The sequence below is a fragment of the Lagenorhynchus albirostris genome, chromosome 3 (genome assembly GCF_949774975.1).
Source record: "Lagenorhynchus albirostris chromosome 3, mLagAlb1.1, whole genome shotgun sequence".
Taxonomy (NCBI): Eukaryota; Metazoa; Chordata; class Mammalia; order Artiodactyla; family Delphinidae; genus Lagenorhynchus; species Lagenorhynchus albirostris.
This window is the reverse complement of record NC_083097.1, coordinates 72,460,503-72,474,993: the sequence shown is the minus strand read 5'-3', so window position 1 is coordinate 72,474,993 and position 14,491 is coordinate 72,460,503. Positions and strand designations below refer to the sequence as shown.

Sequence of the window (14,491 nt, the reverse complement as noted above, 5' to 3'; positions counted from 1 at the left end):
TCAGAGACAGCAAGGAAAGAAATCTCTCAGTCCAGCCTGTTCCCTGGTGTAGAGACAGAGACGGAGGAACCAAAATCTGTCCCACCAGCTGACCTTTGACCTAGAGAACAGCTCCTCTCTTTCCTCACCAAATTACTACAAGTCCACACCATGTTCAATTCCCCTGCTGCCCAGAGTGCCTTCACACAACAGAAACACATACTTTCAACTTTCAGGAAAAAATTTTACTTAGAACATTGTATAATTAACAGTCTTTGCCACCACTGTCCTGGTCTAGTGTCACATAAATGTGAGACAAAGCAGGGAAAGACTGTTTTACAGTCAGTTCAGTATTAATCCCTGCGCAACCTAGCTTTCACTCATCCTTTCTCTCTGTTTTGTTTCCTTTTTCCTATTTTTCTCTTTTACTTTACCTTCCCAGGAGTTCCACCTTTGTAATCACTAGGGAAAATTCCTCAGGGCCTTCAGGAAGGTTGTCATCAAGGATTTCAATGTGCACACTTTTCACCGTCTCCCTCGCTTCAAAGAGGAGCTGCCCTGGTGGAGGGATGAAATCCACGCCGGCCTCGGCTGTCCCACTCACAGCCTCAAACCAGAGCCTCACGGGGCCAAAAGAGCCACCCGAACGGATGATTGTGAGGTTAACCTATGCAAGAAGAAGTTTTTTATTTTGGATGAGTACTCTACCAGACAAGACTTAATTTTGAGTGTCTCTAATCCTATTTACCAGGATTATGTCGAAGTTACACGTAAATGTATCAAAGTATATAAATTCTATGTTAAAATGATATCAGGAACACATTAATCAGTTTGTGAACACTTTGGAATATGAACAGAGAAACACATTTTAAAGATCACTCACGATATAAAAAATAAAAATGATATTTAACATTTTAAGCATTTCATGCTCCACCTTTTGCACTTCCTCTGACACCCGAAGTTGTTCTTGTGAAAAGGCGAATCGTCCATAGGGAAAGTCACTAGCCACCACTGTGATGTTGGCAGTGCTGCTGGCTTCACGCCATACACCCCCGTCGCTGACTCCAGTGAGCTGAAACTCATAGAAACACTTTTCCTCGGGAATGTCATCATTCAAAGCCTAGAGAAGGACAGAAAGAGCCATGAGCAGCAGAATCTGAACATTTAAAAAAATATATCTATCATATAAGCAAAACAATGAACTCTCTAATACTGACCACCTCCCACCACCCCACCCCCCAACCACACACAAACACAGCAAAGGGCATAACAGCAATCAGTAATACTGATACCTGTAACACTACAATTGCCGCAGACTGTCCATCTCGCATTGTTAGTTTTCCTGAAGTTTCAGCAAATTCCCCCATGGAAGGAGGGAATATCCTCCAGTACACTGTGACCTCCCCAGAAATCGCTGGGCCACGAACGAGGCTATAACAACACACAAATGTATATTTCATTTTTTATTGAAAAGAGCTTTTCCTAAATATTGCTCTATCCTTCAAAAATAAACAATTTTCAATTATTTCAAGAATATTATGAATTTCAATAACCCTATCTATCAACTATAAAGCAAAAAAAGTCTTTTAATTCCAAGACAGTAACACCCAAAATACTGAGCTTGTGTAAATCTGCTTGACAAGAATACTAGGAAAAGCAGAACACTAAAAGTAGAAGGTTTAAAGGAATAAAAAAAAAGTACGTATGGACATTCCACTTACTACACAAGATACAAAATACGAATAAAGAACAGTAAACACTTCACACATGCAGTGCTAATGAAAAAACTACCAAAAAGATAAAGTTTTGACACAAATTCAGCTACTTTATTGATAACTGCTATCTCACTCCTCATGAGAAAATTTATGATAAACAAAACTGCCTATGATCATACTACCCTAGTTAAATAATAGGTCCTAATTTTAGAACAATCAGAATCATCAAATCTTTGATCCAGATGATTTTTTAAGGGATGATTCTGGAGCTGAGGCACACAAGCTTACAGAGATGAAGTAACTCCTATTTTACATGGTTAGTGACAGAACAGGGCTGAAAGCACAGATCTCTTGATGTTACTCAGTGTGCTCTCCTTGGCATGGGGTTGTGCAAATAATCTAAAGAACAGTCAGAAACCTTCTCATGGCCTACCCAGCTCTTTGGTGGGGATAATGGTGGACTCTGGGAGAGCTCACACCAAGGAGTACTACCCAGAATTGCTGCTGCAAGTGTCTTTGTCCCCACGGGGAGCCACAGCCACCCCTCCACCTCTGCAGGAGACCCTCCAACACTAACAGGTCCAAGGCAGAAGGCAGAAGGTACACACTCCCATTCCGCAAAGAAAGAGGTAGAGGGACCTTAAAGTAGCATTTTTTAGAAAAGCTGTGTGGTTGACAGGGTCTTGGTGCTCCAGCCAGCTGTCAGGCCTGAGCCTCTGAGGTGAGAGAGCCGAGTTCAGGACACTGGTCCACCAGAGACCTCCTGACCTCATGTAATATCAAACAGCGAAAGCTCTCCCAGAGATCTCCATCCATTTCAATGCTAAGAACCAGCTCCACTCATCGACCAGCAAGCTACAATGCTGGACACCCTATGCCATACAACTAGCAAGACAGGAACACAACCCCATCCATTAGGAGAGACGCTGCCTAAACTTATAATAAGGTCACAGACACCCCAAAACAAACCATCAGACACGGTCCTGCCCACCAGAAAGACAAGATCCAGCCTCATCCACCAGAACACAGGCACTAGTCCCCTCCACCAGGAAGCCTACACAACCCACTGAACCAACCTTAGCCACTGGGGGCAGACACCAAAAACAATGGGAACCACAAACCTGCAGCCTGCGAGAAGGAGACCCCAAACACAGTAAGTTAAGCAAAATAAGAAGAGAGAGAAACACACAGCATATGAATGGAGCAAGGTAAAAACCCACCAGACCTAATAAATGAAGAGGAAATAGGCAGGCTACCTGAAAAAGAATTCAGAATAATGATAGTAAAGATGATCCAAAATCTTGGAAATAGAATGGAGAAAATACAAGAAACGTTTAACAAGGACCTAGAAGAACTAAAGAGCAAACAAACAATGATGAAGAACACAATAATTGAAATTAAAAATTCTCTAGAAGGGATCAATAGCAGAATAACTGAGGCAGAAGAACGGATAAGTGACCTGGTAGATAAAATAGTGGAAATAACTACTGCAGGGCAGAATAAGAAAAAAGAATGAAAAGAACTGAGGACAGTCTCAGAGACCTCTGGGACAACATTAAATGCACCAACATTCAAATTATAGGGGTCCCAGTAGAAGAAGAGGAAAAGAAAGGGAGTGAGAAAATATTTGAAGAGATAATAGTTGAAAACTTCCCTAATATGGGAAAGGAAATAGTTAATCAAAAAATACACTAGAAAGAATCAAGAGCAGAATAACTGAGGCAGAGGAACATTCTACATAGTGGAAATAACTATCGCAGAGCAGAATAAAGAAAAAGATTGAAAAGAATTGAGAACAGTCTCAGAGATCTCTGGGACAACATTAAATGCACCAACATTCAAATTCTAGGGGTCCCAGAGGAAGAAGAGAAAAAATAAGGGACTGAGAAATATTTGAAGAGATTATAGTTGAAAACTTCCCCAATATGGGGAAAGAAATAGTCAATCAAGTCCAGTAAGCGCAGAGAGTCCCATACAAGAAAAATCCAAGGAGAAACATGCCAAGACACATATTAATAAAACTATCAAAAATTAAATACAAAGAAAGCATATTAAAAGCAGCAAGGGAAAAGCAACAATTCACACACAAGGGAATCCCCATAAGGTTAACAGCAGATCTTTCAACAGAAACTCTGCATGACAGAAGGGAGTGGCAGGACATATTTAAAGTGATGAAAGGGAATAGCCTACAACCAAGATTACTCTACCGAGCAAGGATCTCACTCAGATTCGATGGAGAAATTAAAGTCTTTACAGATAAGCAAAAGCTAAGACAATTCAGCACCACCAAACCAGTTCTACAAAAAATGCAAAGGAACTTCTCTATGCAGGAAACACAAGAGAAGGAAAAGACTTACAATAACAAACCCAAAACAATTAAGAAAATGGTAATTGGAACATACATATTGATAAGTACCTTAAAAGTAAAAGGATTAAATGCTCCAACCAAAAGACATAGACTGGCTGAATGGATACAAAAACAAGACCCATACATATGCTGTCCACAAGACATCCACTTCAGACCTAGGAAGACATACAGACTGAAAGTGAGGGGATGGAAAAAGATATTCCATGCAAATGGAAATCAAAAGAAAGCTGGAGTCGCCAATTCTCATATCAGACAAAATAGACTTTAAAACAAAGACTATTACAAGAGAAGAAGAAGGACACTACATAATGATCAAGGGAGCAAACCAAGAAGATATAACAATTGTAAATATTCATGCACCCAACATAGAAGCACCTCAATACATAAGACAAATACTAACAGCAATAAAAGGTGGAATCGACAGTAACACAATCATAGTAGGGGACTTTAACACCCCACTCTCACCAATGGAGAGAACATCCAAAATGAAAGTAAACAAGGAAACACACGCTGTTAATGATACATTAAACAAGATGGACTTAATTGATATTTATAGGACATTCCATCCAAAACCAGCAGATTACACTTTCTTCTCAAGTGCACATGGAACATTCTCCAGGATAGATCACATCTTGGGTCACAAATCAAGCCACAGTAAATTTAAGAAAACTGAAATCATATCAAGCATCTTTTCTGGCCACAACACTATGAGATTAGAAATCAATTACAGGGAAAAAAACTGAGAAACACAAACACATGGAGGCTAATCAATGTGTTACTAAATAGCCAAGAGATACTGAAGAAATCAAACAGGAAATCAAAAAATACCTAGACAGAAATGACAATGAAAACATGACAATCCAAAACCTGTTGGATGCAGCAAAAACAGTTCTAAGAGGGACGTTTATAGCATTACAAGCCTACCACAAGAAACAAGAAAATTTCAAATAAAAAAATCTAACCTTACACCTAAAGGAATTAGAGAAAGAAGAACAAACAAAACCCAAAGTTAGTAGAAGGAAAGAAATCATACAGATCAGAGCAGAAATAAATGAAATAGAAACAAAGAAGACAATAGCAAAGATCAATAAAACTAAAAGTTGGTTCTTTGAGAAGATAAACAAAATTGATAAACCATTAGCCAGAGTCATCAAGAAAACAAGGGAGAGGACTCAAATCAATAAAATTAGAACTGAAAAAAGAGAAGTTACAACAGACACTGAAGAAATACAAAGCATCCTAAGAGACTACTACAAGCAACTCTATGCCAATAAAATGAACAACCTGAAAGAAATGGACAAATTCTTAGAAAGGTATAACTTTCCAAGACTGAACCAGAAGAAAGAGAAAATATGAACAGACCAATCACAAGTAATGAAATTGAAACTGTGATTAAAAATCTTCCAACAAACAAAAGTCCAGGACAAGATAGCTTCACAGGTGAATTCTATCAAACATTTAGAGAAAAGCTAACATCCATCCTTCTCAAACTCTTCCAAAAAATTGTGGAGGAAGGAACACTCCCAAACTCGTTCTATGAGGCCACCATCACCCTGATACCAAAACCAGACAAAGATACTACAGAAAAAGAAAATTACAGACCAATATCACTGATGAATATAGATGCAAAAATCCTCAACGAAATACCATCAAACAGAATCCAACAACACATTAAAAGGATCATACACCATGATCAAGTGGGATTTATCCCAGGGATGCAAGGATTCTTCACTACATGCAAATCAATCAATGTGAAACACCATGTTAACAAACTGAAGAATAAAAACCATATGACCATCACAATAGATGCAGAAAAAGCTTTTGACAAAATTCAACACCCAGTTATGATAAAAAGTCTCCAGAAAGTGGGCATAGAGGGAACCTATCACAACATAATAAAGGACATATACTATAAACCCACAGCAAGCATCATTCTCAATGGTGAAAAACTGAAAGCATTTCCTCTAAGATCAAGAACAAGACAAGGATGTCCACTCTCACCACTATTATTCAACATAGTTTTGGAAGTCCTAGCCATGGCAATCAGAGAAGAAAAAGAAATAAAAGGAATATAAATTAGAAAAGGAGAAGTAAAACTGTCACTGTTTACAGACAACATGATAGTATACGTAGAGAATCCTAAAGATGCCGCCAGAAAACTACTAGAGCTAATCAATGGATTTGTTAAAGTAGCAGGATACAAAATTAATGCACAGAACTCTCTAGCATTCCTATACACTAATGATGAAAAATCTGAAAGAGAAATTAAGGAAACACTCCCATTTACCACTGCATTAAAAAGAATAAAATATACGGGCTTCCCTGGTGGCGCAGTGGTTGGGAGTCCGCCTGCCGATGCAGGGGACACGGGTTCGTGCCCCGGTCCGGGAAGATCCCATGTGCCGTGGAGCGGCTGGGCCCGTGAGCCGTGGCCGCTGAGCCTGTGCATCCGGAGCCTGTGCTCCGCAACAGGAGAGGCCACAGCAGTGAGAGGCCCGCGTACCGCAAAAAGAAAATAAAAACAAAAACAAAACAAAAAGAATAAAATACTTAGGAATAAACCTACCAAGGGAGACAAAAGACATGTATGCAGAAAACTATAAAACACTGATGAAAGAAATTAAAGATAACATAAACAGATGGAGAGATATACCATGTTCTTGGATTGGAAGAAGCAACAATTGCAAAAATGACTATACAACACAAAGCAGTCTACAGATTCAATGCAATCCCTATCAAATTACCAATAGCATTTTTTACAGAAGTAGAACAAAAAATCTTAGAATTTGTATGGAGACACAACAGACCCCAAATGGCCAAAGCAATCTTGTGAAAGATAAAGGAGCTGGAGGAAACAAGTTCTGGACTTCAGAATATACTACAAAGCTACAGTAATCAAGACAGTATGGTAATGCCACAAAAACAGAAATATAGATCAATGGAACAGGATAGAAAGCCCAGAGATAAACCCATGCACATATGGTCACCTTATTTTTGATAAAGGAGGCAAGAATATACAATGGAAAAAAGAAAGCCTCTTCAATAAGTGGTGCTGGGAAAACTGGACAGCTACATGTAAAGAATGAAATTAGAACACTCTCTAACACCATACACAAAAATAAACTCAAAATGGATTAAAGAGTTAAATGTAAGGCCATACACTATAAAACTCTTAGAGGAAAACATAGGCAGAACACTGCATGACATAAATCACAGCAAGATCTTTTCTGACCCACCTCCTAGAGAAATGGAAATTAAAAAAAAATAAACAAATGGTACCTAATGAAATTTAAAAGCTTTTGCACAGCAAAGGAAAACATAAACAAGACAAAAAAACAACCCTCAGAATGGGAGAAAATATTTGCAAATGAAGCAACAGACAAAGGATTAATCTCTAAAATACACAAGTAGCTCATGCAGCTCTATATCAAAAAAACAATCAACCAAATCCAAAAATGGGCAGAAGACCTAAATAGACATTTCTCCAAAGAAGATATACAGATTGCCAACAAACACATGAAAGGATGCTCAACATCACTAATCATTAGAGAAATGCAAATCAAAACTACAATGAGGTATCAACTCACACCAGTCAGAATGGCCAACATCAAAAAATCTACAAACAATAAATGCTAGAGAGGATGTGGAGAAAAAGGAACCCTCTTGCACTGTTGGTGGGAATGTAAATTGATAAAGCCACTATGGAGAACAGTATGGAGGTTCCTCGAAAAACTAAAAATAGAACTACCATACAACCCAGCAATCCCACTACTGAGCATATACCCTGAGAAAACTATACTTCAAAAAGCGTCATACACCACAATGTTCATTGCAGCTCTATTTACAATAGCCAGGACATGGAAGCAACCTAAATGTCCATCAACAGATGTATGGATAAAGAAGATGTGGTACATATATACAATGGAATATTACTCAGCCATTAAAAGAAACGAAATTGAGTTATTTGTAGTGAGGTGGATGGACCTTGAGACTGTCATACAGAGTGAAGTAAGTCAGAAAGAGAAAAACAAATACCATATGCTAACACATATATATATATATATGGAATCTAAAAAAAAAAAAAAAAAAAGGTTCTGAAGAACCTAGGGGTAGAACAGGAATAAAGATGCAGATATAGAGAACGGACTTGAGGACCCGGGGAGTAGTAAGGGTAAGCTGGGACGACGTGTGAGAGTGGCATGGACATATAAACACTACCAAATGTAAAATAGATAGCTAGTAGGAAGCAGCCGCATAGCACAGGGAGATCAGCTCGGTGCTTTGTGTCCACCTAGAGGGGTGGGATAGGGAGGGTGGGAGGGAGACATAAGTGGGAGGAGATATGGGGATATATGCGTATGTATAGCTGATTCACTTTGTTATACAGCAGAAACTAACACACCATTGTAAAGCAATTATACTCCAATAAAGGTGTAAAAAAAAAAAGAAAAGAAAACTTCTCAGGATCTAACATCAAGATAACTCAAAACATACCTTCAGTTTTTATCAAAAATATGTTCTACTCTCCACAGGATTTTACAAATATATAAAAAGACAATGCCTGAAGAATATGTCTGTATTCAGAACAATGTATTTAATTAATAATACTAATTATTTAAATAAAACTTCAAAACCCTCACCTAGGCAAACAAAAATTAGAAAATCCTTACCTGATGATAGCAGTACCATTGTATTTTGCCGTGGGTTCCCCAATGAGGACATGCCTAGATGATGGAGCTATCCCAACTTCTCCTGACACTCCCTTATCTCCTCGAATGATTATTGATGCGCTACCTGAGTTGAAGATGATATATATACCACTTATATAGAAAACACATGGATTCACTTAGTACATGCCTGGCAATGTTCTAAGGACTTTACATATACTAATCTTGTGAGTTAGTCCTCATGACAATCATATAAGTTCGGTACTAATATTATCCTCATTTTACCAGCGCAGACATTTAAGCACATAGAGGCATTGAAGGCACTAAGGCAAATGACTTGCCCAAGATCACGTTTTAATGAAAGGGATAAAGTGGGCAGTAGTTCCACTATCACTCCCATGATAAGTAAGTACTCTTCTACCATGTGCATTAATCCACTTCTACCATTTTGTAGCTCACTGAAATGGGTTATGTGGCTGTATGTATTAGCTATGTAGCAAAAACTAGAATTCTTGGGGGCCCTTTTTTATTTTTAATTTTCTGACTCCGCCATTTGCTTCTAAGTGTTCCTACTAAAATTGAAATAAAAACCATATCAAGTAATTTGAGTATTCATATCATAATTTAGCAGTAACTTAAATAAGATTGTTTGCAGAAGCACACATAAAGGATTGGATTACTATACTATCACTTTCTTTGGCAATTGGATTAATGGGATCAAGAGTGGTTTGTCAAGTGCAAGTATATCACAGTTAGAAATATATTATGAATCTTTTATATTAACAAATGATTTACCTTGATCCACTGGTATATTCTTGTTCTTGCATCTAATTAGTCTATATAATATCAACCCTGACATTCAACATGATGTAGACAACTGAGCTGACTTAAAGACTTATGGAAGAATATAATGCAAAGATATGATTCCCTCAAATGCTTGCTGGAAGTACTCTATATATAAATGCAAAAGGAATAACTACCCTAGGTGATTTCATAGGTGACAGTACACAATACTCTACAATTCTGCGTTTCCTTAGCCACGGAATTCTGCTTCTTTGACCACGAACCCTTGCATAGGATGAAGTTCTTGATGGCAAAAAAGGACATGCAACAGTAACTAAGCTTTCATATCAAAGTTGCTGGACCATTTTTTATGGTTATTACTATTTGTACTATAATGAAACCATTTTAGATCCAGTAATCCTTTCTCTCCAGACCGAAGAAACAAATTTTCACATGGACCACAGGCAAGTGAGAATTATGATGTCTGTTTCTGAAATGTCAAAATCTAAGTAATTACTTTCTGATCAAAATAGGCAATAGATAGGCTGAAAGAGACATAATAAGATGCTAAGTTTTAAAATAACATTTTATTAGAAAAGTAACGTGATCATTGTAAGTAGGTGTAGAAAATATAGGTAATCAAAAACAACTATCAACATTTCAAATAAATAATTCCAAACATGTTTATGACATGCACGTGACAAAAACGGGATTACACTGAACATGTTGTTACAAAGCCTATTTTATTAATGTAACAATTATCCATGTAATGAAGTGTTCTTAATTTTAATGTAAGTAAGGCTTTTTCTGCCACATTTTTTGAATAGTTGCATAGTATTCTGTTACATTTAACCAGTCTCCTACTGAGGGATCATTTAAGAAGCTTTCATATTTTACTTTATAAACACTGCTAAAACAAACATCTTTTTCTTTTAAAAAAATCACACAGCTAAGTAGTATGAAGTCTTTGGCGTATGACCTTACCAACATTGGGTATGGTAATTTTAGCTTTAAAAAGTCTTTAGCTGTTATACAAGTAGGAAATAACATCTTTATGATTTAGAAAATGTTTTAGGAATTATAAAAACTAATACTACCTATCTTTGTAACTGTTGAGTATCTGGTTACATTTTTCTAAAAATCTACTTTTTTTCCAAAAATGTCGATTTCTCTTACCTTTTATTGGAGATATTTCTACCTCATCAACTGGTACCAGCTGAATGGTGAAACTCCTGTCCTCCTCCAACATGGCGTCTTGAAGTGTGTGCAACACAATGGTCTTCTGGAACTCAGTCTACATCAAATGAGGAGGAATAACACATTTTCCAGATTGACAAAAGTTTCGAATTCTCATTAGCAGAATAACATTTATGTTCATAAGCATTTTTTAAAGTGTGTCCTTTCTGTGCCCTAGAATCATGAGTTTCTGCTAGAGAGAATTACTATGTAAAAATTAGCTCTGAGCATAAATCCAATTAAGGTTCGTAATAGGAAAAAGGGGGGGAAATGTTAACACAACTTTTAAATTTCCTGAAAATTTTCAACCATTCAAAGTTCGATCACTTAGAATTAAATGGTCATAGCATGACGTAAATAGATGAACGTCATAGGTTTAATACTTATAAAGGTTATCTTTCTACTACCCATTTTTACTCCTTGCCCTCTACCCACTCCTGCTTCCTTCCCATTCCTTCCATAGGTGTTGATCTCAAGCATTTTCACTATTATTCCTTCCCTCTCTTGGCTTAAACTTAGCTCAGTAATTTCTTGGAACATGGGCTAAGTTTTCAGTCTAGGCTGGAAGAGAAAGAATAAGGAAAAGCAAATATATAGAAGACAACCAGCTTAATACTTCGAGACATAACCGTGACAGAAATCACTTTTATCTTCACCGCCTCCTCCGTATACTGATAAAAAACCCTCAAATTTGTCCTATGCATCACTGATTAATTTTCTATAGTTTGAATTCTGCTGTTTATTGCTTCTTATGTACATCTTAGTTCCGCAATCGCATCTCTTCTTTGAGATTTTTATTATTAAAAGCATTATTCTAATCTCTTCACTCAAGCTGTCCTCTCTTCATAAGAGTCCTTTTTTTATATTTTACAGTAACTGTACTTCTTAAAAATTTTATAAGAGCTGCTAGGAAAATGTATACTTCCTGCCTCAGACCTTATTAAATGCACTCATGGAAAATCTATAATTCCTGGGATGCAATTAATCACTCCCATCCCTTTTACTCTCTGCACATTGTCAATTAGCAGCTCTGAACTATATGCTTAGGTACAAAGCCATTTGTTAGAATGGAGACGTAGGTATGTCAGTAGCTGAGTATACAAGAACAGTAAAGCTATTATGCAGAGGTACATGGAACGCACCAGGTTGGTAAGCAAAGAACAAGACGGAGAGGGTCAAGTCCAGGGTGACCCATAAACTCACCCCTCCTGATACAGTACTCTGAACAAGGATGGCCTTATTCCCTGGGGTAAAAGATCAGACTATTTGCCATTTTGGTACAGATATCCTGCTCAACATCAGAAAATCTTTCTAATCATCTGGGAAGTAGATCTAGTAACTGGGAAATGACTGCTCATTATTACTATGGAAAATCTTTACAGAAATTTCAAAGTAATTTCTAAATTCTTCTCATGACAAATGAGAAGTTTATAGAGGTTTAGGGCATGCAACCGAAATGTTTCTTGAGGCACTGCATATCAGAACCTAAGAAATGAGTGGATGAAATATCTGTGCCATCTGGCTTGAGATCTTTAATTCTATTAGAGTAACCAACACCTCAAAAATGGTGGCAGAATGTCTAAGTGGCAAATGGATTGCCAGAGGGCATCACCGATTAATTTATTCATCACCTATTAGAAAACTGAATGAAAAAAAAAGTATTTGCTTTTGTGTTGTTTGGTGTTGAAAGCTCTGATAAAAGGTCAATAGACTCAAAAAAAAATAGATTGACCATGTTTCATTGGGATCATCTTACCTTTACATGTTTGGCCAAATTTCTTTTAGAAAACCACCTTGGGGACCTTCTAGTCTCCTATTTAATTTTTTAAATTCTATTTTGTTTACAGAAATTCATCTGCTTAGACTTTCTATATCTACTATTTACCTATTAGAGTCAATTTCATATAGATATTTACATTCATTTGTCTAGATATGTACAAAGTAATCTCTTAAAATTTTATACTTTCTCTTTTAATGGTTCTTTCTTGCTTGTTCTTATTTTGTGAAGTTATTTTTTGTTGCTTTTAAAAAAACTTATTCATCATGTTTTCTGGTTTTTAACTAATTTCCTTTTGCTTTCGTTTTTACTAATTTAGGAAAGATTTATGAAAACATGAAAGCAAAAACCATAAAAGATTGATAAATCTGGACTCTCCAGTTTCTTCTCTTTGGTCTATTTGTCTATCCCAGAGCCAATATCATACTGTCACATTTACCTGTGCTACATATTATCTTAAGTTTAGTTAGGAAGGGGCACCCTCCATTCTTCTTTGTGAGTTTCTGAAACTATTCTTGGTCTTTTGCATTTCCATATGGATTTAAGAATCAGCCTGTCAATTCTCTTCCACCTCTCCATCCCTCCTTCCAGGAAAAAAAGAGTTCAGAGTTTGATAGATAAATGCTCCTTGGTTCTGGTTACACTGCATTCACAGTGAAACTCTGTGCTCAGATTAACTGGGAGGAAGGTACAGCCTGTATTCCCTCCGAGAGGCTCTGTGTTCCACATTTCAGAGCCTGAAGTTCTGTGGGTAAGACGCTGCCACTGGATCATTTTAAGTAGGGGGTGGCATAACGAGATCTTCCTTATAGAAAAATAACCCTACTCAGTGGCACGGATACTGGACAGAAAAGGGAAAAGACATGGAGTGGGAATATCAGTTAAAAGACCATCCAAGGAAAGATGGTGGAGGCTCGGATTGTCACAGCCATGACAGAGTATGAGAACAGAAAGGGTATTTAAAAGGGAAAAGTGACTAAACTCAGCTGTCAAATATATGCAAGAGTTACAGAATGGGTAGAGATGGGGATGACACCCACATGTCCGGCTCAGTTGACTGGTTTTGCCCTCAATCAGGGGAGGATATGTCAAGAAAAGAGCAGTTTTAAGGGTGGGATGTAGGTAGTGCCTGAAATAAATTTCAGACATTTTGGGGTGGGGTGTGTGTGTGTGTGTGTGTGTGTGTGTGATTTTTCTCCACGGTGCATATGATTTCAAAAAATTCAGAAAATCAAACAAAGACAAATTAGAGAAAAACTACAGGAGTCCTGATGACGATCATACCTCATCAAAATGAAGTGTCCCATTCAAAGGACTGAGGTCGTCTTTAGCCATCTCATCTATGGTCCACTGAAGTCGGATGGCTCCTTTTCCTCCTGGGGACCGGACAACTGTCAATGTCACATATGAATCAGGGTCATCAGACAAAAGGGATTCATCAACCATTACCTGAAAAAAAGAAAATCCAGTAAGGTTAAAAAAAAAAAAAAAGAGTGAAAAGCAGCAGGAAGAACAAACAGAATCTCATTTCTCTTCTTAATGACGGCAATTTTTGAATTTAGAACTCTAATCACAGCATGTTACAATCATGTGGCAGAAAAAAAATGTTTCACCAAATCCCATTCCCTTTTTGCCCTAGACACTCAGCTACTTGGCATTTCCTAGCCCCTTCTTCAATTAGGTGGAGCTTGTGACTGAATTCTGGCCAAAATAATTCAGGCAGAAGTGAAGTATGCTAATCATTGTCTGGCCATCAACTTCACAGAATCTTCCACATTCCCTCTTTCTCCATTTGCTGGATGACTAGAGGAGGACAGAGTCACAGATGGAGAGACTCTGGTGCCTGAGATGCCAGTTGGAGAAGAGGTGTCCATAAGACCCCAACTAGGAACAGTGATGTAGGACTTTTGCATAAAGAAGAAATAAACTCTTATTAGATTAAGAAACTGAGATTTGGGGGTTCTTT

The 14,491-nt window shown here is 37.5% G+C and overlaps 1 protein-coding gene across 1 annotated transcript in view; it reads right to left on the bottom strand.

The window, feature by feature from the left end:
- Positions 1 to 14,491, bottom strand: part of ADGRV1 (adhesion G protein-coupled receptor V1) — a 564,972-nt gene that overhangs the window by 360,891 nt on the left and 189,590 nt on the right. The window contains exons 61-66 of the mRNA XM_060146321.1: positions 13,810 to 13,974; positions 10,689 to 10,806; positions 8,733 to 8,856; positions 1,272 to 1,410; positions 914 to 1,099; positions 414 to 646 (exon numbers count right to left, since the gene is read on the bottom strand). Coding sequence (XP_060002304.1) covers positions 414 to 646; positions 914 to 1,099; positions 1,272 to 1,410; positions 8,733 to 8,856; positions 10,689 to 10,806; positions 13,810 to 13,974 — 965 coding nt within the window. The remainder of the gene's footprint in view (positions 1 to 413; positions 647 to 913; positions 1,100 to 1,271; positions 1,411 to 8,732; positions 8,857 to 10,688; positions 10,807 to 13,809; positions 13,975 to 14,491) is intronic.